The sequence below is a fragment of the Salvelinus sp. IW2-2015 genome, linkage group LG23 (assembly GCF_002910315.2).
Source record: "Salvelinus sp. IW2-2015 linkage group LG23, ASM291031v2, whole genome shotgun sequence".
Taxonomy (NCBI): domain Eukaryota; kingdom Metazoa; phylum Chordata; class Actinopteri; order Salmoniformes; family Salmonidae; genus Salvelinus; species Salvelinus sp. IW2-2015.
The window spans coordinates 42,405,751-42,431,014 of record NC_036863.1 but is presented as its reverse complement, the minus strand read 5'-3'; the positions used below and the strand labels follow the sequence as shown (position 1 = coordinate 42,431,014).

The following is a 25,264-nucleotide window of genomic DNA, read 5'->3' as shown; positions in this document are numbered from 1 at the left end:
TCCAGAGTCCAATGGCAGCAAGCTTTACACCACTCCAGCCGACACTTGGCATTGCACATGGTGATCTTAGGCTTGTGTACAGCTGCTCGGCCATGGAAACCCATTTCACGAACAGCTCTTGTGTTGACGTTGCTTCCGGAGGCAGTTTGGAACTCGGTAGTGAGTGTTGCAACCCGAGGACAGACGTTGTGTATCACAGTGCAATTATAAAACTGGTGGGGGACAAAAATGCAATTTCAGAATGTGTGGCCATGTCACCAATGAAAATTGCACCCCTGCTTTTCTACCTGTCCCAGATAAAAGTGGAGTGGGAAATACTCAGTAGTGTCTTTACTAACCAAAAATTGTTAGTTTTGGAGGAGGACTATGTTGCACGGCCGCATGCTGGATTTTCACTCCGCCTCCCCTATACCCCAATGCAATGCACTGTAATAGACTGTACATGGATACATATTGACAAAAAAAGTTGCAGTGTATTATTGTATTGGGGGCTATGGAGTGTTGCAGGATATGCATGACATAGTCCCCCTCCAAAACGACACATATTTGGTTAGTAGAGACCCTACAGAGTATTTCCCACCCCAGTTTATATGAGACAGGTATTAGTGTTTTTTTTCTCTACAACACAATAAGTATACCATATACAGTGTATTGCATTGCAGTGCATGAGTGGGTTGATTAAGGTGTCACCAGCACTCTGTATTAAACCCGTTGCCCATCACAAGGGACCATTTTAAATTTTGCAGATTGAGTAAACCAATAACATATAGTTGTATTTTTATTAAAAGTGTATTTCTTTAAATATAGCCTACACCATGACTTTCAACGTATGAGCATTTATGTAAACTTTCAAAAGAAATACTGGTATAAATAATACAATATTACAAATAAATACATACAATTATCAAAGGTGGTTGCAATGCTGTGAAAAACAGTTGTATTGCCCTAGAGTGCATTTTCCCCCGATATTCCCAGTTGAGCATTTCTTTGCAAACCGACTCTGATTTTGCAAAATAAAATCCCAAGATCTGCTGCCAAAATATCCTGCTGCTAGAAGAACGATGATGTATTTCAGAGCACAACGAGGGGCGTATCTTCATCACGGCTATAAAGCTGACGTCTCTCAATTTACATTTTAGTCATTAAGCAGACTCTCTTATCCAGAGCAATAAAGGTTATGGCACATCGACCGATTTTTTCACCATGTCGGCTCAGGGATTTGAACCAGCAACCGTTCAGTTACTGGCCCAACGGTTTAACCGCCAGGCTGCCTGCCAGCCATAAGGTCATAGTTTCCAAATTAAGCCATTATCGTTTCCTTACGAATAAAAACTATACACAGTGGATTGTCTTTTATAAATCATAATTTATATTTTCCATGGAAGTAGTTTTGCTACCTATTTAATAACCTTAATAATCACCCAGTCAATCAACAAATCAATCAATTAACGTATCAATCACCACAATAACCTGTGTGAGTGTAAGCTCTCCCCAGGGTTTACTACCCCGTTGGGCATGTGCGTGCGAGCGTTTACTACCCCGTTGGGCATGTGCGTGCGAGGGTTTACTACCCCGTTGGGCATGTGMGTGCAAGCGAGATGTTTTTATGAAATTGAAAGAAAAAAAACTTTAAACAAAACAATAACCAAACTGCTGTACAATTACTCTTTTTTGACAGGGCTTCATTTCAATGAAAAAACTCAAACGCGGATTATTTTCTTCATTCAGGAGCAACAACAATACCTTATTATTTACATAAATGCCATGGCACTGGTAGGCTGCCGTTCACTGAGCATAACAAGGCTGTCGACTTTGCTGCCATTTTTTTATTTAAAAAAAAAAGTTTTTTTTGCCTCTGATGGTTTGTTGCTGAGGAAGTGCAGACATTTGGACAGGAATCAACATTAGTCGCAAGACAGCGCGAGTCGAGGCAGACATTGCTGCGATGGAGGCAATTGGTGTCTCCTACTCGAACCCGTTGGAGGACTACGAGTTGATTCACCGAATCGGGAGTGGTACATACGGAGATGTATTTAAGGTATTTTAAATTCGCAATGCTCTATTATTTTGTACTTTAGGGAAACTTAGGTCTCCTTCGTAGGCTACTGGATATGCATCAATCACCCGAATTGTGATTGTTTTGCATATGACTGTCTTACCTGAGCAGACACATACCTATTTGAATAGATGGTAATTTATAGCATTATTCGTATGTTGCGTCACCGTTAAAAACAGAATGTGATGGTTTTCTTAATAAAAAAATGCTAGAAATTGTTTTGTGATTAAAACACCAATTTTTTCCTGATATAATGTTGCCTTCCTTAGTATCATCAATGTGTGCATTTCCCCACTGTATTTTGCCTAGGGTCGGGTTTACGAGACTAACAAGACTCAGGGAAATGCTGATTAAGCTTTTACTCTAAGTATACAGTGCGTTCGGGAAAGTATTCATTCAGACCCCTTGACGTTTTCCACATTTTGTTACGTTACAGCCTTATTCTAATATGTATGTATTTAAAAAAAATCCTCAATCCCATAATGACAAAGCAAAATAGTATTTTAGAAATTTTAGCAAATACCTTTACATAAGTATTCAAACCCTTTGCTATGAGACTCGAAATTGATCTCAGGTGCTGTTTCCATTGATCATCCTTGACATGTTTCTACAACTTGATTGGAGTCCACTTGTGGTAAATGCAATTGATTGGACATGATTTGGAAAGGCACACACATGTCTATATAAGGTCCCACAGTTGACAGAGCATGTCAGAGCAAAAACCAAGCCATGATGTCGAAGGAATTGTCAGTAGAGCACCGAGACAGGATTGTGTCGAGGCACAGATCTGGGGAAGGGTACAAAAATGTCTGTATAGTTGAAAGTCCCCAAGAACACAGTGGCCTCCATTCTTAAATGGAAGAAGTTTGGAATCACCAAGACTCTTTCTAGAGCTGGCAAACTGAGCAATCAGTGGGGAGAAGGGCCTTGGTCAGGGAGGTGACCAAGAACCTGATGGTCACTCTGACAGAGCTCCAGAGTTCCTCTGGAGATGGGAGAACCTTCCAGAAAGACAACCATCTCTGCAGCACTCCACCAATCAAGCCTTTATGGTAGTGTGGCCAGACAGAAGCCACTCCTCAGTAAAAGGCACATAGCAGCCCACTTGGAGTTTGCCAAATGGCACCGAAAGGACTCCATGAGAAACAAGATTCTCTGGTCTGATGAAACCAAGATTGAACTCCTTCCCAACGGTGAAGCGTGGTGGTGGCAGCATCATGCTGTGGGGATGTTTTTCAGCAGCAGGGACTGGGATCGAGGGAAAGATGAACGGAGCAAAGTATAGAGAGATCCTTGATGAAAACCTGCTCCAGTGTGCTCAGGACCTCAGACTGGGGCGAAGGTTCACCTTTTCAACAGGACAACGACCCTAAGCACACAGCCAAGACAACACAGGAGTGACTTCGGGACAAGTCTCTGAATTTCCTTGAGGGTTCCAGCCAGCGCCCGGACTTGAACCTGATCTAACATCTCTGGAGAGACCTGAAAATAGCTGTGCAGGGGCGCTCCCCGTCCAACCTGACAGAGGCTGAGAGGATCCGCAGAGAAGAATGGGATAAACTTCCCAAATACAGGTGTGCCAAGCTTGTAGCGTCATACCAAAGAAGATTTGAGGCTGTAATCGCTGCCAAAGGTGCTTCAACAAAGTACTGAGTAAAGGGTCTGCATCCTTATGTAATGTGATATTTCATATACAGTTGAAGTCGGAAGTTTACATACACCDTAGCCAAATACATTTAAACTGTCACAATTCCTGACATTTAATCCTAAAATGTAAAATGTCCTTGTCTTAGGTGAGTTAGGATCACCACTTTATTTTAAGAATGTGAAATGTGAGAATAATAGTAGAGAATTACTTATTTCAACTTTTATTTCTTTCATCACATTCCCAGTGGGTCAGAAGTTTACATACACTAAGTTGACTGTGCCTTTAAACAGCTTGGGAAATTCCAGAAAATGATGTCATGGCTTTAGAAGCTTCTGATAGGCTAATTGACATAATTTGAGTCAATTGGAGGTGTATCTGTGGATGTATTTCAAGGCCTACCTTCAAACTCAGTGCCCGTTTGCTTGACATCATGGGAAAATCAAAAGAAATCAGCCAAGACCTCAGAAGAAAAAAAAAAATCTGGTTTTTCTTTGGAGCAATTTCCAAACGCCTGAAGGTACCACGTTCATCTGTACAAACAATAGTACGCAAGTATAAACACCATGGGACCACGCAGCCGTCATACCGCTCAGGAAGGAGACGCGTTCTGTCTCCTAGAGATGAACGTACTTTGGTGCGAAAGGTGCAGATCAATCCCAGAACAACAGCAAAGGATCCTGTGAAGATGCTGGAGGAAACAGGTACAAAAGTATTTAAATCCACAGTAAGATGAGTCCTAAATCGACATAACCTGAAAGGCCGCTCGGCAAGGAAGAAGCCACTGCTCCAAAACTGCCATAAAAAAGCCAGACTATGGTTTGCAACTGCACATGGGGACAAAGATCGTACTTTTTGGAGAAGTCCTCTGGTCTGAAAAATAGAACTGTTTGGCCAAAATGACCATCGTTATGTTTGGAGGAAAAAAGGGGGAGGCTTGCAAGCCAAAGTACACCATCCCAACCGTGAAGCACGGGGGTGGCAGCCTCATGTTGTGGGGTTGCTTTGCTGCAGGAGGGACTGGTGCACTTCACAAAATATATGCCATCATGATGCAGGAAAATTATGTGGATATTATGAAGCAACATCTCAAGACATCAGTCAGGAAGTTAAAGCTTGGTTGCAAATGGGTCTTCCAAATGGACAATGACCCCAAGCATACTTCCAAAGTTGTGGCAAAATGGCTTAACAAAGTCAAGGTATTGGAGTGGCCATCACAAAGCCCTGACCTCAATCCTATAGAAAATGTGTGGGCAGAACTGAAAAAGCATGTGCGAGCAAGGAGGCCTAAAAATCTGACTCAGTTACACCAGTTCTGTCAGGAGGAATGGGCCAAAATTCACCCAACTTATTGTGGCAAGCTTGTGGAAGGCTCCCCAAAACGTTTGACCCAAGTTAAACAATTTAAAGGCAATGCTGCCAAATACTAATTGAGTGTATGTAAACTTCGGACCCACTGGAAGAAAAGGGTGCCACTGAAAGGAGTGATTACTGGGGTAGCCATAAATGTAAAAGTTAACCAACTGAAGGGGAAGATTCCCAGTGTTTGATGCTTTTTGTTTGGTGCGACGCAGACAGGGTGGGTTGAGTGGTGAAACAGAAGTTGTCTGTGAGTTTTGGTGTTGAGTCTTTGCCCGACAAAGTGAGGTTATATATAAGTTATCTTGTATGAGCTTTTGTGCCGAATACATATTATGTTGTTACAGGTGTCAAGCTTAAGGGGCATGTGGCAGCAGTGTGTAGGAGGGAGGTAGAGGAAGATGGGTCAATGGGGAGGGATCCAAAGAGGAGTGGTGTGAGTAGTAGATCTGTACCAGTACAGAGGGATAAATCAACAAGTGATATAAGTTTCAGTAAGATTGGATTTTTAACATTTATAGTAATGGTTATCAACTGTACTGCAGGGATGGGACATAAGACACAGACAATTGAGGTTGTGGTGGCAGCTGCAGAGAGGTATTTGGGTGTGCGAGACTTGACATCAGAAGAGTTACATGGTGTGTTAAATGGTGGTGTCCCATCTTTTTAGGATGTTGGCCTGAGGTAGGACTAAATAGATATAAATAGTAGAGTAGAGTGGTGTTATGTTTTTGGCTAAGTTGTATGTAAACTTCCGACTTCAAGTATGTGTGTATGTATGTGTCATGCACAAAGTAGATGTTCTAACTGACTTGCCAAAACTATAGTTTGTTAACAAGAAATTTGTGGAGTGGTTGAAAAACAAGTTTTAATGACTCCAACCTAAGTGTATGCAAACTTCTGACTTCAACTGTATACAGTACCAGTCAAAAGTATGGACACACCTACTCCTTCAAGGGTTTTTCATAGTTTTTACTGTTTTCTACATTGTAGAATAATAGTGAAGACATCAGAACTATGAAATAACACATACTGAAACATGTAGTAACCAAAAACTGTTAAACTAATCAAGCAATTATTCAAAGTAGCCACCCTTTGCCTGACAGCTTTGCACACTCTTGGCATTCTCTCAACCGGCTTCACCAGGAATGCGTTTCCAACAGTCTTAAAGGAGTTCCCACATATGCTGAGCACTTGTTGGCTGCTTTCCTTCACTCTGCGGTCCAATTAATCCCAAACCATCTCAATTGGGTTGAGGTTGGATGATTGTGGAGGCCAGGTCATCTGATGCAGCACTCATCATTCTCCTTGGTCAAATAGCCCTTACGCAGCCTGGAGGTGTGTTTTGTCCTGTTGAAAAACAAATGGATAGTCCCATTAAGTGCAAACCAGATGGGATAGCGTATCGCTGCAGAATGCTGTGGTAGCCATGCTGGTTAAGTGTGCCTTGAATTCTAAATAATTCACCAACAGTATCACCAGCAAAGCACCCCCACACTATAACACCTTCTCCTCCATGCTTCACGGTGGGAACCACACATGCGGAGATCATCCATTCAACTACTCTGCGTCTCATAAAGACACGGCGGTTGGAACCAAAAATCTCAAATTTGGACTCATCAGACCAAAGGACAGATTTCCACTCGTCTAATGTCCATTGCTCGTGTTGCTTGGCCCAAGCAAGTCTCTTCTTATTATTGGTGTCCTTTTAGTAGTGGTTTCTTTGCAGCAATTCGACCATGAAGGTCTGATTCACGCAGTCACCTCTGAACATTTGATGTGTCTGTTACTTGAACTCTGAAGCATTTATTTGGGCTGCAATCTGAGGTGCAGTTAACTCGAATAAACTTATCCTCTGCAGCAGAGATAATTCTGGTTCTTCCTTTCCTGTGGTGGTCCTCATGACTGCTAACATGACTCATGTTAGCACAGTTGAAAACAGTTGTCCTGATTTAAAGAAGCAATAAAACTGGCCTTCTTTAGACTAGTTGAGTATCTGGAGCATCAGCATTTGTGGGTTTGATTTACAGGCTCAAAACGGCCAGAAACAAAGAACTTTCTTCTGAAACTCGTCAGTCTATTCTTGTTCTGAGAAATGAAGGCTATTCCATGCAAGAAACTGAAGCTCTCGTTCAACGCTGTGTACTACTCCCTTCACAGAACGGCGCAAACTGGCTCTAACCAGAATAGAAAGAGGAGTGGGAGGCCCCGGTGCACAAATGAGCAAGAGGACAAGTACATTAGTGTCTAGTTTGAGAAACAGACGCCTCACTTGTCCTCAACTGGCAGCTTCATTAAATAGTACCTGCAAAACGCCAGTCTCAACGCCAACAGTGAAAAGGTGACTCCAGAATGCTGGCCTTCTAGGCAGAGTTCCTCTCTCCAGTGTCTGTTATTTTGCCCATCTTAATCTTTTAAATCGCCTCTTCACTGTTGACATTGAGACTGGTGTATGGCGGGCCAATTTGAGCCTGTAATCAAACCCACAAATGCTGATTCTCCAGATACTCTAAAGAGGGACAGTTTTATTGCTTCTTTAATCAGGACAACAGTTTTCAGCTGTGCTAACATAATTGCAAAAGGGTTTTCTAATGATCAAATAGCCTTTTAAAATGATCAACTTGGATTAGCTAACACAACGTGCAATTGGAACACAGGATTGATGGTTGCTAATAATGGGCCTCTGTACACCTATATAGATATTCCATTATCTGCCATTTCCAGCTACAATAGTCATTTACAACATTAGCAATGTCAACATCAAATTGATCATAAATACAGTGTAATTTTAATGGACAAAAAAATTGCTTTTCTTTCAAAAACAAGGACATTTCTAAGTGACCCCAAACTTTTGAACAGTAGTGTATATATATTCCATAAATCAGTTTATTTTATTATGGGGTATTGTGTGTAAGGGGGGGTCTGAAAAAGTCAAGGGGTCTGAATATTTTCCAAATGCACTGTATATGGTCATGTGTTTAAAAAAAAAAGATCCAGCACACCAAATAAAGTTAATGGAGTATAGAACAGAAACAAATCATTGAGTTTGTGGTTATGTGAGATGATGCCTTGGTTGTAGCAGTTGGTAACAGGAAACCAAAAATTTGTTGAGAAAGGAAGTTGTCAAAACCGTGAGAAACTCACTGTATACACCCAGGCCAGAACCCTGACCTAAATTCTGATATTTGCCATGGCCAGCAAATATAGTCATCATTTTCAATGTAGCATACCCAAGAAACCCTTGTAAAGTATGGGAAAGATTTCTGTAAAAAAAAATATAGAAATCATCATAAAATAATCGATGGATTAGTTGCCTAAGCCATGTCATGAGAGTGATCTTGAGCTGAGATGAGCAATAATAGTCTCATTTAGTCGAGGATGTAAAAGGTCTGCTGCATAATACACATTACTTTTACGTGACTTTCATCACAGGAAGTCTTTTTTACTACAGAAACAAAACAGGAAGTGAGTACCGCTCCGTATCAGATGTCTTTTTTTTCAAGGGTAGCTGACAAGGGCCTCATAGTTCCCCCACATGTCCTTTCACTGCTTTGCTCGGTAACATAATCATCGTGTCTGTATGATCTGTAGACATACAGTAAGGGTGTACTTCCCCTTATCACCCATTTTTTTTTATCAGTGGAAAACAAAGTGTGAGCACAAGGCCCTCAAATAGGATACTTAATCGGCTGAGGTGTAATCATTATCCCAAACAGTTGCGTTATGCAACGAAAACGAGAGTTTCTATCTGACAAATTCAGCTAGTTCCCTCGTAGTTTTGTTCAGTTTGCTTCCGTTTGGTTCCTAGTGAATACATCCCTGGTTTACATCTAATATACCTAGAACTACTTTYAACTTGATGTGTGGTCGGCTATTATTCGTTTCCCATTGTATAACTGAGTCTGTGGCACTCATGACTTGAACGGTCATGCCAGTACCCATAACATTCACAGCAAAAAAATGAAATCACAATGTCAAATGATCAGGAAAACATCAAACATTTTTTTTGAACTCTTCTCTATAGGCCCGAGACATCAAGACGTCTGTGGTATCTGCAATCAAAGTTGTAAAACTAGATCCCGGTAGGCTATTTATCCCAAAGTACGGTTGTGTTTTTATCTCCATCACATTGTGTCGCAGTATTCCTGGAATATAAATCAGTGCTCGTCTCTCTTTTTTCAGGTGACGACATCTCATCTATCCAGCAGGAGATCACCATGATTAAAGAATGCAACCACAAGAACATTGTGGCCTATTTCGGCAGCTACCTCAGGTCTGGTCTGCAGKCGAACGTTAAAAGTTGATGTGAAACTCGGAGCGATTCCTTTTTAACGGTGCGCCTCTTCCTTTGGTAGAAATAGCAAGCTGTGGATCTGCATGGAGTACTGCGGAGGAGGTTCCCTGCAGGATATTTATCATGGTACAGTTGGAGAACGTCATCCCCCCCCCCTAACACCCACCCCGATAGATCATGTATATGCATGGCATCGTCCAGTGTTAACAGTAAAGATTCAACTAGTTACTGTGTCCCTCGTGTTCTCTTTTTGACTGACACACGTAATTGTTACGTTTCCATAGCTACTGGCCCCCTGAATGAGAGGCAGATTGCATATGTGTGCAGGGAAACACTCCAGGTAAGAATGAAATGATATGCAGCGTTATTCATTGGATAAAGCGTTTAACAATTTTCTATTGTGAAACTTTCCATTTGGATGTAACATTTATTTACATTGTAAATTCATAAACGTCATGCTTGACAGTGGCATCTCAGGGCGACGGTCATTGGATTTTCTGTGTTTGCAGGGACTGCATCACTTACATGAGACTGGGAAAATGCACAGAGACATAAAAGTAATGTATAGAATCCTGTTGGATATGAAACATGTAAACAATTCGCGCTACCACTCATCTGAATTGAATCATCTGGTCTGGCGCTTTGGAACTACTTACAGAAATGTAGTTTTGCAAGTGTAAATGTATGTCTCTCTCTGTGTAATTGGAGCTTGGGACTGTCTTCATGGGAGAGTGTGAGACGGTGCACTCATTGTGTCAATGTGGGTTCTTCACAGGGAGCCAACGTTCTTCTAACATCGCGAGGAGATGTCAAACTGGGTCAGTGACTGTCCTCCACCCTCACACTGTCACTCACTTTCACATATCCTCTTTACCTTTCCCGTGGGCAGTTGTGGAAAAAGTACCCAAGTGTCATACTTGAGTAAAAGTATAGATACCTTTTTAATAGGAAATGACTCAAGTAAAAATCATCCAGAAAAATACTACTTGAGTAAAAGTATTTTGTTTTAAATACACTTAAGTATCAAAAGTAAATGTAATTGCTAAAACTCCTAATATTAAGCAAACAAGGCGGCACCATTTTCTTGTTTTTTAAATGTATTTACGGATAGCAAGGAGCAGGCACACTCTTACACTCAGACATCATTTACAAATGAAGCATTTGTGTTTAGTGAGTTTGTCAGATCAGAGGCAATAGAGATGCCAGGGATGTTCTCTTGATAAGTGTTTGAATTGGACCATTTTCCTGTCCTGCTAAACATTCAAAATGCAACTAGTACTTTTGGGTGTCAGGGAAAATGTATGGAGTAAAAAGTACATTATTTTCTTTAGGAATGTAGTAAAGTAAAAGTTGTCAAAAATAGAAATCGTAAAGTACAGATACCCCAAAAAACTACTTATCTAGTACTTTTAAGTATTTTTACTTAAATACTTTACACCACTGCCCTTGGACACACCCAGTCCCTGATTTATATATTTTTTTGATTTACTCAAATATTTGTCTCCACCTCTCACGCCATCGTTTCCCTCCAGCGGATTTTGGCGTTGCAGCTGAGATCAATGCTTCTGTTGCCAAGAGGAAGTCCTTCATAGGCACGCCTTACTGGTGAGTGATCTAAGTCCATCTATGGCACCAAAACAAGGCCCACTATCATGGTTTACACAGTTATCCACGGGCAGCGTTGCTCTTCTAGGATGGCACCCGAGGTGGCAGCAGTGGAGAAGAAAGGCGGGTACAACCAGCTATGTGACATCTGGGCAGTGGGCATCACCGCTATCGAGCTGGCAGAGCTTCAGCCTCCAATGTTTGACCTGCACCCAATGAGGTGAGGGCACAGTTGCTGGGATGTCACCTCTCATTATTATAATTATACAGATTCTGTAATAACAATGTTGTAAGTTATATCCAGTCATATTAACAAATCAGATTTGGATAGTGATCACTGCATCATGTTGCACAACAAGTTATTGTTCTGAGATTTAGATTATTATTTTTTCCCMCAGGGCCTTGATGGTGATGTCAAAGAGCAGCTTCCAGCCTCCCAAACTGAAGGACAAGTCCAAATGGTAGAAGTTAGTTTACAATTAAAAAGTAATATGAGTTACATAACTAATAATGTATGTATGTAATGAATATGAGTAAGAGAGGCTAAAATGATAACACATTAAAGCATTAAACCTCTTTCTGCAAAAGTTAAACCCAAACTGCTGCTCCAGTAGATTAGCTGGCTCATCCTTTGTTCAAAAAATGCCTTTTTTCCTTTAACCAGATTACAAGCTCTCTGTCAGTTAATTGAAAATGAATCCTTGTTCAAAGTATCGCCTTTTTTTCTAACAAGCCGTACAAAGCTGGTTCCAATTTTAAATATCATCCTCCTGAAAGCCAGAACAAATATTACAACAAATATTATAGTTAAACTCAAATATACTGATTGATAATTTTTTTTTTTAAAGAATAGCTGAGGGGTGCGATTTTAAAAGCTCAAGATCTGTAATAGTTAGGACCGAAAACACCATATGTATACTGGATATGTCTGAGTACCATTTAATGTGTATATCAAAATGTATTGCTGACATGTAATACTGTGTATAAGGGTACCATGTATTTCAAATGTAGGAATAATGTATATGTAACAAAATACTAAAACAAAGCACATGTTGTCCTCCGAAGGGCTAATAAAATGATAATAAATCAAAAAGAATACTATAAATGTCACTGTGTCTAGGAGCCCATTAGCCCCTGTGGTAATAACCAGTGGTCTCTCCTGTTTAGGTCCGTTGACTTTCACAGCTTTGTGAAAGTATCCCTCACCAAGAACCCTCGCAAAAGGCCCACTGCAGAGAAGTCGCTACAGGTACTACCTCAGAGTTCCATCCTTTTGAGGAGAACAAGAAGATGGCATCAAAGTTAATGAAAACCTGTTGAATTTACAGTGCCTTTGGAAAGTATTCAGACTCCTTGACTTTTTCCACATTTTTGTTAGGTTACAGCCTTATTCTAAAATTGATTACATTTTGTTTTTTTCCCCCTCATCAATCTACACAAAATACCCCATAATGACAGAGCAAAAACAGATTTTTGCTAATTTATAAAAAAACGGAAATATCACATTTACGTAAGTATTCAGACCTTTTAGTCAGTACTTTGTTGAAGCACCTTTGGCAGCGATTACAGCCTCGAGTCTTTTTGGGTATGACGCTACAAGCTTGGCACACCTGTATTTGGGGAGTTTCTTACATTCTTCTCTGCAGATCCTCTCAATCTCTGTCAGGTTGGATGGGGAGCGTCGCTGCACAGCTATTTTCACCGTCTCTCCAGAGATGTTAGATCGTGTTCAAGTCCGGCTCTGGCTGGGCCACTCAAGGACATTCAGAGACTTGTCCTGAAGCCACTTCTGCGTTGTATTGGCTGTGTGCTTAGGGTTGTTGTCCTGTTCGAAGGTGAACCTTCGCCCCAGTCTGAGGTCCTGAGTGCTCTGGAGCAGGTTTTCATCAAGGATCTCTCTGTGCTTTGCTCCGTTCATCTTTGCCTTGATCCTGACTGGTCTCCCAGTCCCTGCCACTGAAAAATACCCCCTCATCATGATGCTGCCACCACCATCCTTGGCATTCAGGCCAAAGAGTTCAATCTTGGTTTCATCAGACCAGAGAATCTTGTTTCGCATGGTCTGAGTCTTTAGGTGCCTTTTGGCAAACTCCAAGTGGGCTGTCATGTGCCTTTTACTGAGGAGTGGCTTCCGTCTGGCCACTCTACCAGAAAGGCCTGATTGGTGGAGTGCTGCAGAGATGGTTGTCTTTATGGAAGGTTCTTCCATCTCCACAGAGGAGCTCTGTCAGAGTGACCATTGGGTTCTTGGTCACCTCCCTGACCAAAGCCCTTCTCCCCCGATTGCTCTGTTTGGCCGGGCAGCCAGCTCTAGGAAGAGTCTAGGTGGTTCCAAACTTCATCCATTTAAGAATGATGGAGGCCACTGTGTTCTTGGGGACCATCAATGCTACAGAATTATTTTGGTATTCTTCCCGAGATCTGTGCCTCTACACAATCCTTTCTTGGAGCTCTACGGACAAGTCCTTCAACCTAATGGCTTGGTTTTTGCTCTGACATGCACTGTCAACTGTGGGACCTTTATATAGACAGTTGTGTGCCTTTCCAAATCACGTCCATTCAATTGAATTTACGACAGGTGGACTTCCAAGTTGTAGAAACAACTCAAGGCTGATCAATGGAAACAGGATGCATCTGAGCTCAATTTAAAGTCTCATAGCAAAGGGTCTGAATACTTATGTGAATAAGGTATTTCTGTTTTTTGCATTTTTAGTACATTTGCAAAACATTTTGCTCCGTCATTATGGGGTATTGTGTGTAGATAGCTGAATATTTTTAAAATACATTTTACAATAAGGCTGTAACAAAATGTGGAAAAAGTAACTGTGTCTGAATACTTTCCTATGGCACTGTATGTCCCTAGTGCAGAAACTATACGTAGGTTCTAAACATAGTCCTTTAGGTGACCGACACTCCCCACATGACTCGTTTTCTTCTCAGCACCCCTTTGTGAGTCAGCGGCTGACCAGGACCCTGGCCATTGAACTGCTGGACATGGCCAGCAACCCCGTTCTGCAAACCTCACACACTATGGATGAGAGTGATCTTGAGGTGAGCTCTCCTCTCCTGTCCTAAAATGTATGCTTGGGCACGACACTGTACTATGTGGATTACTACTACTAAGTTAAACATGTCACTAATGACCTGTATACTACTGTGTGTGTGGGGGGGGGGGGTTTGCAGACATGCAGTGCATTCCCTGATCAGATCCAGTCCTTAGGGAAACCCCTGTCGGTCCAGAGGACTCAGTCTGAGGAGCAGTGTGAGTAACTCTCAGATCCTAGCATCCACAGCTTCTCAAGGACACTGGAATTACTGATGAGCCATTGTTATGGCCGACGTAGCATTACCGCATGCAGGGGCAAGCAGCCAAGGTCAGGAGGACACAAGGGGATAGTCACTGGCACCAAGACTGAGCATCCACTCAAATAAAATGAGAGTAGTGTGAGAACAAGTGTGTTTTTGGTTTACTGGTATCATATCATTTTCATAACAAAAAATGATGATGATGATGATATTGAGGAGGATTTTCTTGTACAGTATTCAATATTTTAAAGGTGTTATTCTGTATCATATGTACAGTACCTGTAAAAAGTTTGGACACCTACTCATTCAAGGGTTTTTATTTATTTTTACTATTTTCAACATTTTAGAAAAAATAGTTAAAATTTCAACACTATGAAATAACACATGGAATCATGTAGTAACCCAAAAAGTTTTAAACAAATCAAAATATATTTTAGATTATTCAAAGTAGCCACCATTTGCCTTGATGACAGCTTTGCACACTCTWGGTATTCTCTCAACCAACTTCACTTGGAATGCTTTTCCAACAGTCTWGAAGGAGTTCCCACATATGCTGAGCACTTCACTCTGCAGTCCGACTCATCCCAAACCATCTCAATTGGGTTGAGGTYGAGTGATTGTGGAGGCCAGGTCATCTGATGCAGCACTCCCATCACTCTCCTTCTTGGTCAAATAGCCCTTACACAGCCTGGAGGTGTGTTTTGGGTCATTGTCCTGTTGAAAAACAAATGATAGTCCAACTAAGCGCAAACCAGATGTGATGACATATCGCTGTGGTTGCCATGCTGGTTGTGTGTGTGCCTTGAATACTAAATAAGTACCATCGCACCTCCTTCTCCATGCTTCACGGTGGGAACCACACATGCAGAGAAAATCCGTTCACCTACTCTGCGTCTCACAAAGACACTGGTTGGAACCAAAAATCTCAATTTTGGACTCCTCAGACCAAAGGACAGATTTCCACCGGCCTAATGTCCATTGCTCGTGTTTCTTSGCCCAAGCTAGTCTCTTATTGGTGTCCTTTAGTAGTGGTTTCTTTGTAGCAGTTTCACCATGAAGGCCTGCTTTCATGCAGTCTCCTCTGAACAGTTGATGTTGAGATGTGTCTGTTACTTGACCTCTGAAGTATTTATTTGGGCTGCAATCTGAGGCTGGTAACTGAAGTGAACTTATCCTCTGCAGCAGAGGTAACTCTAGGTCTTCCTTTCCTGTGGCKGTCCTCATGAGAGCCAGTTTCATCATAGCGCTTGATGGTTTTTGCAACTGCACTTGAAGAAACTTTCAAAGTTCTTGAAATGTTCCACATTGACTAACCTTCATGTCTTCAAGTAATGATGGACTGTCATTTCTCATTGCTTATTTGAGCTGTTCTTGCCATAATGTGGACTTGGTTTTTACCAAATAGGTATATCTTCTGTATACCCACCCCTACCTTGTCACAACACAACTGATTGGCTAAACGCCTTAAGAAGGAAAGAAATTCTGCAAATTAACTTGTAACAAGGCACACCTGTTAATTGAAATACATTCCAGGTGACTACCTCATGAAGCTGGTTAAGAGAATTCCAAGAGCGTGCAAAGCGGTCATCAAGGCAAAAGRTGGCTACTTTGAAGAATCTCAAAGTAGCCACCCGGGATYTCCCGGGTGGCGYAGTGGTCTAGGGCACTGCATCGCAGTGCTAGCTGCGCCACCAGAGTCTCTGGGTTCACGCCCAGGCTCTGTCGCAGCCGGCCGCAACCGGGAGGTCCGTGGGGCGACGCACAATTGGCATAGCGTCGTCCGGGTTAGGGAGGGTTTGGCCGGTAGGGATATCCTTGTCTCAGTATGTAAAATGTAATAAAAATGTATGCACTCTACTGTAAGTCGCTCTGAATAAGAGCGTCTGCTAAATGACTAAAATGTAAATGTAAATGTAAATAAAATATATTTTGATTTGTTTTAACACTTTTTTTGGTTACTACATGATTCCATATTTGTTATTTCATAGTGTTCATGTCTTCACTATTATTTTACAATGTAGAAAATAGTAAAAAAATAGAGAAACCCTTGAATGAGTAGGTGTGTCCAAACTTTTGACTGGTACTGTATAGTGGGGATTGACTTTTTTTTTTCTTTTTTTTCTCTCTCCCAGTTGATCTGCTAAAATTTGGCCCTCCCATGAGGAAGGAGACTGACCCCTCTCCTGACCTGGTGAGTAGCCTATCATCTGTGTCTAACCTCTGTTATATGAACGTCATGTTCAACATAGAAAACAATATGTCGAATTGTCAGTACATCAATATATTTTCCCCAACAGGGATCATATGACGAATGGARCATTACAGATGATGAAAATAACTCCTCGTAAGCTATCCTTTATTTTACTTCCTATGACAAATCTGCCGTAATAATAAATGACAAATGAAGGCAGTAATAACTTAATCTACTCTACATTTGAGGTGCAGGAGTCTACTGGAGTGTGTTGAGGAAGCATTGCTTGAAAGGTGAGGCTATAAAACCATCTATATACATCTCTTTATAGCACTTATCTACATKACCAATAACACACCAAAGCCAAAGGGAACAAAATATAATTCCCATTACAAACAAAAATACCAAGTAAGCTGAATGCAAAGGAATTTTAAACAATTCTGCACATCCAAATCACTACACATGTTTAATTCCCATAACGTGGTCTGTTTGATATCCATTGCAGGAGGTTAACCGTCAAGAGAGCGCCCTCTGCTGAGGTGAGAGGGAACTACACACTGTATTATCTTATCCTCTCAGGCACTCCACACTGTTTCTTTTGGAACTGCACCAGCGTGCGTCTGTGTTCATCTGTTGCAGCACTCTAATGAAGAAGATGATGATGATGATGGTGATATGGATAAATGTGGCACAGTGAAGAGGAGTCCTGCCCCAAGGCATACCATCCCCCAGTCCACTGACACTACTAGCGCCATAGAATGCACTGGCAATTGTGACTCCACCCCTCCCACTGTCACTCCTCCATTCACAGACCCCACCCTGTCTGACCCCTCTCTCTTCAACTGCTCCTCTCCCTCTGAAGGTGCAGCATCCACTCACACGCAACACATCCTGTACACACAGGAACACTCACTAAAACAATCTATGAAGTCATTGTGTAAAGGTAATGACATCAACTACTAATTATGTMAATCTGCACGACCAATTTAGAAAAGGCTCAAATCCATCATCCTGAGACACTATACTGCACTGAAGGGTCGGGACAGACTGCCGCCAAGGCCCAGCAGCCCCCACTGTCTCCAGAATGGAGCACACTCAGGAGGAAAACTGAGGACTCGGTGAGTCACCATCAGACAAGTTACTGACACACCTCTTAAATGCATCTCTTGTGCAAAAATGATGACTGATAATTCTGTGGAATTTGTTTTTCTTCAGAGAGGTGATTGCCATGGACTTCCACCCACACCCAAAGTCCATGTAAGTCAAGATGTCTGGATATATAGCTACCAATAAGAAAATACCGCTTTGAAATGATTCATTGAACCACCCAGTCTTTTCTAGATGGGGGCCTGTTTTTCCAAGGTGTTTAATGGCTGTCCATTAAATATCCACTGTGCTGTCACATGGGTTCTGCCAAAGACTAAAGGTAAGCACAGGCTATAAAGGATAACAGTCAGTCAATAGAGCTTCTGTCAAACCAGTCATAGCTTGGGAAGAATATCTGACTATCCTCCCTCAGATCAACACCTCATCCTGGGGACAGAGGAGGGCATCTACACCCTGAACCTCAATGAGCTCCATGAGGACACAATGGAGAAGGTACCATCATGTTAACACCAATTGTACAAAAATGTTTAAAAAAAATAGTTTTTCTTACCAGTCCRTTTTTAAAAAGCTTTTCTGTGTTTTTCAGTTATTACCCCAGAGGTGCAGCTGGCTGTATGTCATGAACAATGTGCTAATGTCTATCTCAGGTAGGGCCCTCAGTGTCCCTCACACCAGCAACAATGACAACACACCCTAATACAGTGTGTTCTATCTAGACGTGTGTTTACTGTCTTCGTGCGCCACAGGGAAATCATCGCAGCTGTGCTCCCAGAGGCTGACCACCCTGTTTGATCAGCGCAGACACCTGCCGAAGAGGCAGGGCCACCTGTCCATCAACACCCACCGCCTCACAGAGAGGATCAACTCAAGGTAAGGAGACCCCACCCCTGGGCAGCGAGAGGCCGTAGTGAAAATACCCAAGCAATGTTGCTTTTCGCTGATATTGGCATGAGAGGAAGGGAAATCATCCTGGAAATTGTACATAAAAAAAAAAATGGGTCATGTTTATGTGTTCTCTTTGTAGAAAGTTTTCTGTGTCTGGAAAAATACCAGACACCAAAGGCTGTCGACGCTGCAGCGTTGGTAAGGAACATGTTATTTTAGTCAAAAATGGAGATGTACTGTGCCGTCTTTATGACTAAGATGACATCTCTCTCTTCTGCCTTATCTATTCTCAGTGCGTAACCCGTACACTGACAGCACATTTTTGTGTGCTGTTGTACCAACTGGCCTTGTCCTACTGCTGTGGTACGAGCCCCTGCAGAAGTTCATGCAACTCAAGGTGTGTATTCCCAATGCATCTCTATACAACGTTAGCATTGTGTTCTTTAAATAGAAAAGCATCACAAAGCATTCTTCCGTTCCCACTTTCTCCTCTCTCTCTCAGCATATCGCTGTGAGTCTCCCAGAAACCCTCCCCATCTTTGAACTGCTTGTCCTGGAGAAAGAGGAGTTGCCACAGGTGTGTGTGGGTGTGAGCAGGTTACAGGCCCCTGTCAAGACCTGTGAGCAGGTCCACTTTGACATCATCCACTTGAATGACACACCCAGAGCCCAGACAGGTACCTCCATCAATATTTTGATATTTTATCTAGTTTAATCTAGACTAGTGGTCACCAACCTTTTCCGAGTCAAGATCACTTTCACAGTCAAAAAGCAAGCCGGGATTTACCGCTCAGAATTTGTTTTAAACATGACTTAAATGTTTTTCAGGTTAATGATGAGGGGGAATGATAATTTTAATGAACATGGCTCTATTTCTATTACAGCATATTGGATGACTGTCATTCATATTCCATTCACCCAGCTCAATGTAACATCGATAGGTTTAGGCTACTACGTGATAGTCTAATTTTCCCTGTACCCATCATGCTACAACCTAGCCTATGAACGAAAGTTTACAACGTAGAGAATTTTGAGGAATCAAGGTGACAGACAGTGACACATTCAATAGCGCCTTGCACACTCTTGCCTGCATGTAGCTGATCTAGGAGGTAATCATTAGTGCAACACTTGCAAATGTGAATTTCTATTGGACAAATTCAGGTATTTTTATCACCGTTCCGTTTGCTTCCATTTTTAAGAAACGCTCTTTCAATAGAATCGGCGGAATGAATAGTATTGGTATTTTATTAGGATCCCTATAAGCTGTTGTGAAATCAAATCACATTTTATTGGTCACATGTTTAGCAGACGTTATTGCGGGTGTACCAAAATGCTTGTGCTTCTAGCTCCATCAGTGTAGTAATATATCTAACTAGGCAAGTCAGTTAACCTGTCTAGGACTAGGGAACCCCTCGCCAACAGCCAATGAAATTGCAGGGCGCCAAATACAAATCAACAGAAATCTCATAAATCTAATTCCTCAAACATACAAGTATTAGGCACCATTTTAAAGATAAAATTCTCGTTAATTCAGCCACAGTGTCTGATTTCAAAAATGCTTTACGGCGAAAGCTCCACAAACTATTATGTTAGGTCACCACCAAGTCACAGGAAAAACTCAGCCATTTTTCCCACCAAAGAGAGGAGTCACATAAAGCACAAATAGAGATAAAATGAATCACTAACCTTTGATGATCTTCATCAGATGACACTCATAGGACTTCATGTTACACAATACATATATGTTTTGTTCGATAAAGTGCATATCTATATCCAAAAATCTCATTTTACATTGGTGTGTTATGTTCAGTAGTTCAAAAACATGCTATGATTTTGCAGAGCCACGTGAATTCACAGAAATACTCATTAAAAATGTTGATAAATTCAAGTGTTATGCATGGAACTTTAGATACACTTCTCCTTAATGCAACCGCTGTGTCAGATTTCAAAAATACTTTACGGAAAAAGCATAATCTGAGAACGGCGCTCAGCCCAAACCAGCCAGAGAAATATCCGCCATGTTGGGAAGTCAACATTATTCATAAATAGCATTAGAAATATTAACTTACCTTTGATGATCTTCATCAGAATGCACTCCCAGGAATCGCAGTTCCACAATAAATGCTTGTTTTGTTCGATAAGGTCCATAATTTATGTCCAATAGCTTCTTTTGTTAGGGCGTTTGGTTAACAAATCCAAAAGCGCGATCTGGTCCAGTCGGACGAAATGTTCAAAAAGTTATATTACAGGTCGAAGAAACTTGTCAAACTAAGTACAGAATCAATCTTTAGGATGTTTTTATCATAAATGKTCTATAATGTTCCAACCGGAGAATTCCATTGTCTGTAGAAAAGCAATGGAACGAGAGCTACCTCTCATGTGAACGCGCCTGACCGAGAACGAGGCTGCTGGCAGACCCCTTAGTCAAACGGCTCCCATCCGGCCCCCCTTCACATGAGAAACCTGAAACAACGTTCTAAAGACGGTTGACATCTAGTGGACGCCTTAGGAAGTGCAACATAACCCATATCCCACTGTGAATTCGATAGGGGCTGAGTTCAAAAACTACAAACCTCAGATTTCCCACTTCCTGTTTGGATTTTTTCTCAGGTTTTTGCCTGCCATATGAGTTCTGTTATACTCACAGACATCATTCTAACAGTTTTAGAAACTTCAGAGTGTTTTCCATCCAATACTAATAATAATATGCATATATTAGCATCTGGGACTGAGTAAGAGGCAGTTCACTCTGGGCATGCTATTCATCCAAAAGTGAAAATGCTGCCCTCTATCCCAAACAAGTTAAGAACAAATTCTTATTTTCGATGACAGCCTAGGAACAGTGGGTTAACTGCCTTGTTCAGGGGCAGGACGACAGATTTTTACCTTGTCAGTTCGGGGATTCGATCTTGCAACCTTTCGGTTACTAGTCCAACACTCTAACCACTAGGCTACCTGTCGCCCCCACTAGGCTACCTACCTGCCGCAGCAATGTGGGAGTGGCATAGACCAAAATACAGTAGAATAGAATACAGTGAGTAAAAACTATGTAAACATCATTAAAGTGACCTAGTGTTCCATTAATAAAGTGGCCAGTGATTTCAAGTCTATGTATATAGGGCAGAAGCATCTAAGGTGCAGGGTTATGTAACCGGGTGGAAGCCGCCTTGTGATGGCTATTTAACAGTCTGATGGCCTTGAGATAGAAGCTGTGTTTCAGTCTCGGTCCCATCTTTGCTGCACTTGTACTGACCTCACCTTCTGGATGATAACAGGGTGAGCAGGCAGTGGCTCTGGTGGTTGTTGTCCTTGATGATCTTTTTGGCCTTCCTGTGACATCTGGTGCTGTAGGTGTCCTGGGGGCAGGTAGTTTGCCACCGGTGATGCATTGGGCAGACCGCACCACCCTCTGGAGAGCCCTGCGGTGCAGTTGCCGTAGTCAATAGTCAATGAACAGCTCTCTTACATAGGTATTCCTCTTGTCCAGATGGGATAGGGCAGTGCGATGGCATCATCTGTGGATCTATTGGAGCGGTAAGCAAATTGAAGTTGGTCTAGGGTGTCGGGTAAGTTGGAGGTGATATGATCCTTAACTAGCCTGTCAAAGCACTTCATGATAACAGAAGTGAGTGCTACCGGGCGCTAGTCATTTAGTTCAGTTACCTTTGTTCCTGTACCCAAGAAAGCAATCTTGAAGCAAGTGGGCACAGCAGACTGGGTTAGGGAGAGATTGAATATGTCCGTAAACACACCAGCCAGCTGGTCTGAGGACGCGGCTGGGGATGCYGTCTGTGTGGTTTGCCATTTGTAGTCCGTGATTGTCTGTAGACCCTGCCACATACATACGTGCGACTCCACTTTATCTCTATACTGACGTTTTGCCGGTTTGATTGCCTTAGAGGGAAAACTACACTGTTTTATATTAGGCAATATTCCCAGTCACCTTGCCATAGGTTTTAATAGTCACAGTGGGTACAACATCTCCTATACACTTCGTGATAAACCACCGTATTCGGCAATGTTATTCTCAGAGGCTACACGGAACATATCCTAGTCCACGTGACCAAAACAATCTTGAAGCAGCAGCTACTCTTCCTGGGGTCCACACAACATGAAACATTACATAATGTAGAATATTAATAGACAAGAACAGCTCAAGGACAGAATACACTCCTGATCAYACGCAAACACAGTTCACTTTCATAGCAGCCACATGAAAACAGCGTGATCCCTTTGCTCGTTGTATATGTAATTCCTTCTCGCTACTATCTATGCCTTCTCCTCCTCTTACCTTTTTCCTTTGCTTGTGGACTTCTAGCTAACATGGCATCCCTGTCTTTGAGTAGGCAAAACTAGTTAGCTGTATTCTCTTGCAAAGTGAAAGTTTTTTWWAAATACAACCGACTATAGCTTGCTCTCTCGCGTCGCCTTAATTTTGKAAGAAATTACTTTTTTCAAAACTGTTCAACTATTGTTTTTCTCTCTGAGTCAACTACTCACCACATTGTATGCACTGCACTGCAGTGCTAGCTAGCTGTAGCTTCTGCTTTCAGTACTAGATTAAATATCTAATATTTTGATTAGGTGGACAACATGTCAGTTCATGCTGCAAGAGCTCTGATGGGTTGGGGGACGTCCTCTGGAAGTTGTCATAATTACTGTGTAAGTCTATAGAAGGGGGTGAGAACCATGAACCTCCTAGGTTTTGTATTGATGTCAATGTACCCAGAGGAGGACAGAAGCTAGCAGTCCTCCGGCTACACCATGGTGCTACCCTACAGACTTCTGCTACTGTAGACCTTCATTAGAAAACAGTGTTTTAATCAATKATTTGGTGACGTGAATATAATTAGTATAGATTTATCTAAAAAGGATAACTCCACTGGTAGGAATGAGGTTTGTGTAGTAGGCCTAATACATTATCACAGCATATTGGCTATATACCTGGCCTGCCAATATTCTTCTCAGACCATATTATATTATTAAAACTTGAGCTTTGATAACAAAATAGATCAGTTGGTGTAGCACTTGCGAGGCACAGCTGAACATAAATTGAAATAATTTGCAAATTAACTTTTTTATTAAACTGGACTGATGGTACCTGCATCTCATGGTCATGGTGCTTTCAAGACATTTGGGAACTCTGGATGGGGGAAAAAAGGGGTCAAATCGTGACGTCAGTGATCTTCAGTTCAGAATTGGAATTCTGAGTTGGATGACTGTTTAAAAAAAATATGTCCCAGTCGGATCCCGGTTGTCTTGAACGCTCGGATGTTGTAGATGGCTCAAAATGGGAACACTTTGYTTACCCGGTGCACAGAGCTTCTGAACCAAGTGCACCCAACAACAACGAAAGCCTTTATCGTTGGCTTTTGCACAAAAATGTTTGGTGATCGACTAGGAATCGCGATCGACAKGTTGATGGCCACTGATCTAGACAGACGAGCAGTGTGCAAGCTGTGATGTTATTGTTTATGTAACGTTTTCACAGGTAGTCAATCTCTGAAGGTGATGCAGGTAACTCAGCTGGACAGAGACACGGTACTGATCACTCTGGAGAGTGAGTTCCTTTCTTTCAATACTCTGCTTTCAGYATAATTTGATCAGGAACATTGGATGTGCTAGTGTTCTAGTTGGAATGGTAAGAACCCTTGAATGAAGAAGAAAAAAAGCAAGATTGAATTGTGACCATTTGACCTTTGCAGACACTGTGAAAATTGTGAATCTGAATGGAAATCCATGCGAAGGGAGGACCTCAAAGTTGACCTTTGACTTTTCCATTGAGACTCTTGGTAAGGGAATGGATGAGTGCTGCATTCTAATCATTTAGCTTTGTGTCTTTGGATTGGAGGCGACTAAATTGTTCTTTGCAGTATGTTTGCAGGATAGTGTTCTGGCCTTCTGGAAGCATGGGCTTAAAGGTAGAAGCTTGAATAGTGATGAGGTAATGCAGAACAAAACACCAGTCCAGCTTTTCTATATTGTCAGACTGTATTGTCAACTCACCTATTGACAATAAAATAACATTGTGACGTTTTACATTTTTCATAGGTTACRCAAGAGATCACGGATGAAAGTCGAATATTCAGAGTCTTGGGAACCACAAGGCATGTCTCTTAACTAATGGAGTTTGATAGCAATTCGATAGCAAAACATTTGTCAAATTACTGAAGCAAAATAAATAATTTACATTAACACGTGCTTTTATTCTTCAGGGACATTATCTTGCAGAGTACTCTCACGGACAATCCATCKGCCTTAAGCAACTTGTACATCCTGACGGGGCATGAGAGTAGCTACTGAGGAAATCAGAGAATGGAGGACATTCTGTCTCGAGGAAGTACACAGCAGTCTCCTACTACTCCTAAAAGGACAAGCACAAAGTCAATAAGGATGGAGCAAGGATGCYTACAATGGCGAGTGGTTGGCCGAAAAGACATAGCTGGGACTGTCTGAGCTTTGATTGGAGTGGGCTTTCCTCACGGCTTCTTTKCATCCAACTGCCAAATGGACCTGTGAATATCAGTGGTTCAAAACAGTACCAGTGGCCTAGGCTACATAAAAATCTTGGCATTGCAGTCGCAGATTTAAAACCACACTTGTCATAACTCTCCTGTGACGATCTGAAGGATCAGGTTACAGTGGGTCTGCGCTACAGCGTGCCCCCTCTCGTAGAGCGGGAAGTCGGCTGTKTTTTTATGGCGTTTATAAAATACGCTGCCTCTATGCTCTGTAGTGTTCGATCTTGGAATGTAAACTGTGGAACACTGAGAGACCCTTGGACATCAAGTGTGAATAATTAAACAATATTTTTGA

General features: G+C 41.8%; 1 protein-coding gene and 1 long non-coding RNA gene across 2 annotated transcripts in view; one reads left to right on the top strand and one right to left on the bottom strand.

The window, feature by feature from the left end:
- The first annotated feature begins 1,565 nt into the window (after nucleotides 1-1,565).
- On the top strand, nucleotides 1,566-25,264 carry LOC111950618 (mitogen-activated protein kinase kinase kinase kinase 2). Its single transcript, XM_023968351.2, has 32 exons — nucleotides 1,566-2,038; nucleotides 9,085-9,142; nucleotides 9,243-9,333; nucleotides 9,416-9,480; nucleotides 9,639-9,694; nucleotides 9,864-9,911; nucleotides 10,130-10,172; nucleotides 10,887-10,959; nucleotides 11,048-11,179; nucleotides 11,358-11,420; nucleotides 12,127-12,208; nucleotides 13,900-14,010; nucleotides 14,143-14,221; nucleotides 16,398-16,456; nucleotides 16,563-16,609; nucleotides 16,711-16,749; nucleotides 16,962-16,995; nucleotides 17,096-17,318; nucleotides 17,447-17,574; nucleotides 17,672-17,713; nucleotides 17,798-17,882; nucleotides 17,976-18,055; nucleotides 18,150-18,210; nucleotides 18,310-18,433; nucleotides 18,588-18,646; nucleotides 18,742-18,845; nucleotides 18,951-19,125; nucleotides 23,940-24,008; nucleotides 24,154-24,240; nucleotides 24,322-24,392; nucleotides 24,500-24,555; nucleotides 24,664-25,264. Exons 1-32 carry the CDS (start codon nucleotides 1,946-1,948, stop codon nucleotides 24,749-24,751), a joined length of 2,625 nt encoding a protein of 874 aa, XP_023824119.1. The 5' UTR covers nucleotides 1,566-1,945; the 3' UTR covers nucleotides 24,752-25,264.
- The window catches only part of LOC139022922 (uncharacterized), a 36,701-nt gene continuing 17,506 nt past the window's right edge, over nucleotides 6,070-25,264 (bottom strand). The window contains exon 3 of the long non-coding RNA XR_011473994.1: nucleotides 6,070-6,410. This is a non-coding gene — a long non-coding RNA (uncharacterized lncRNA). The remainder of the gene's footprint in view (nucleotides 6,411-25,264) is intronic.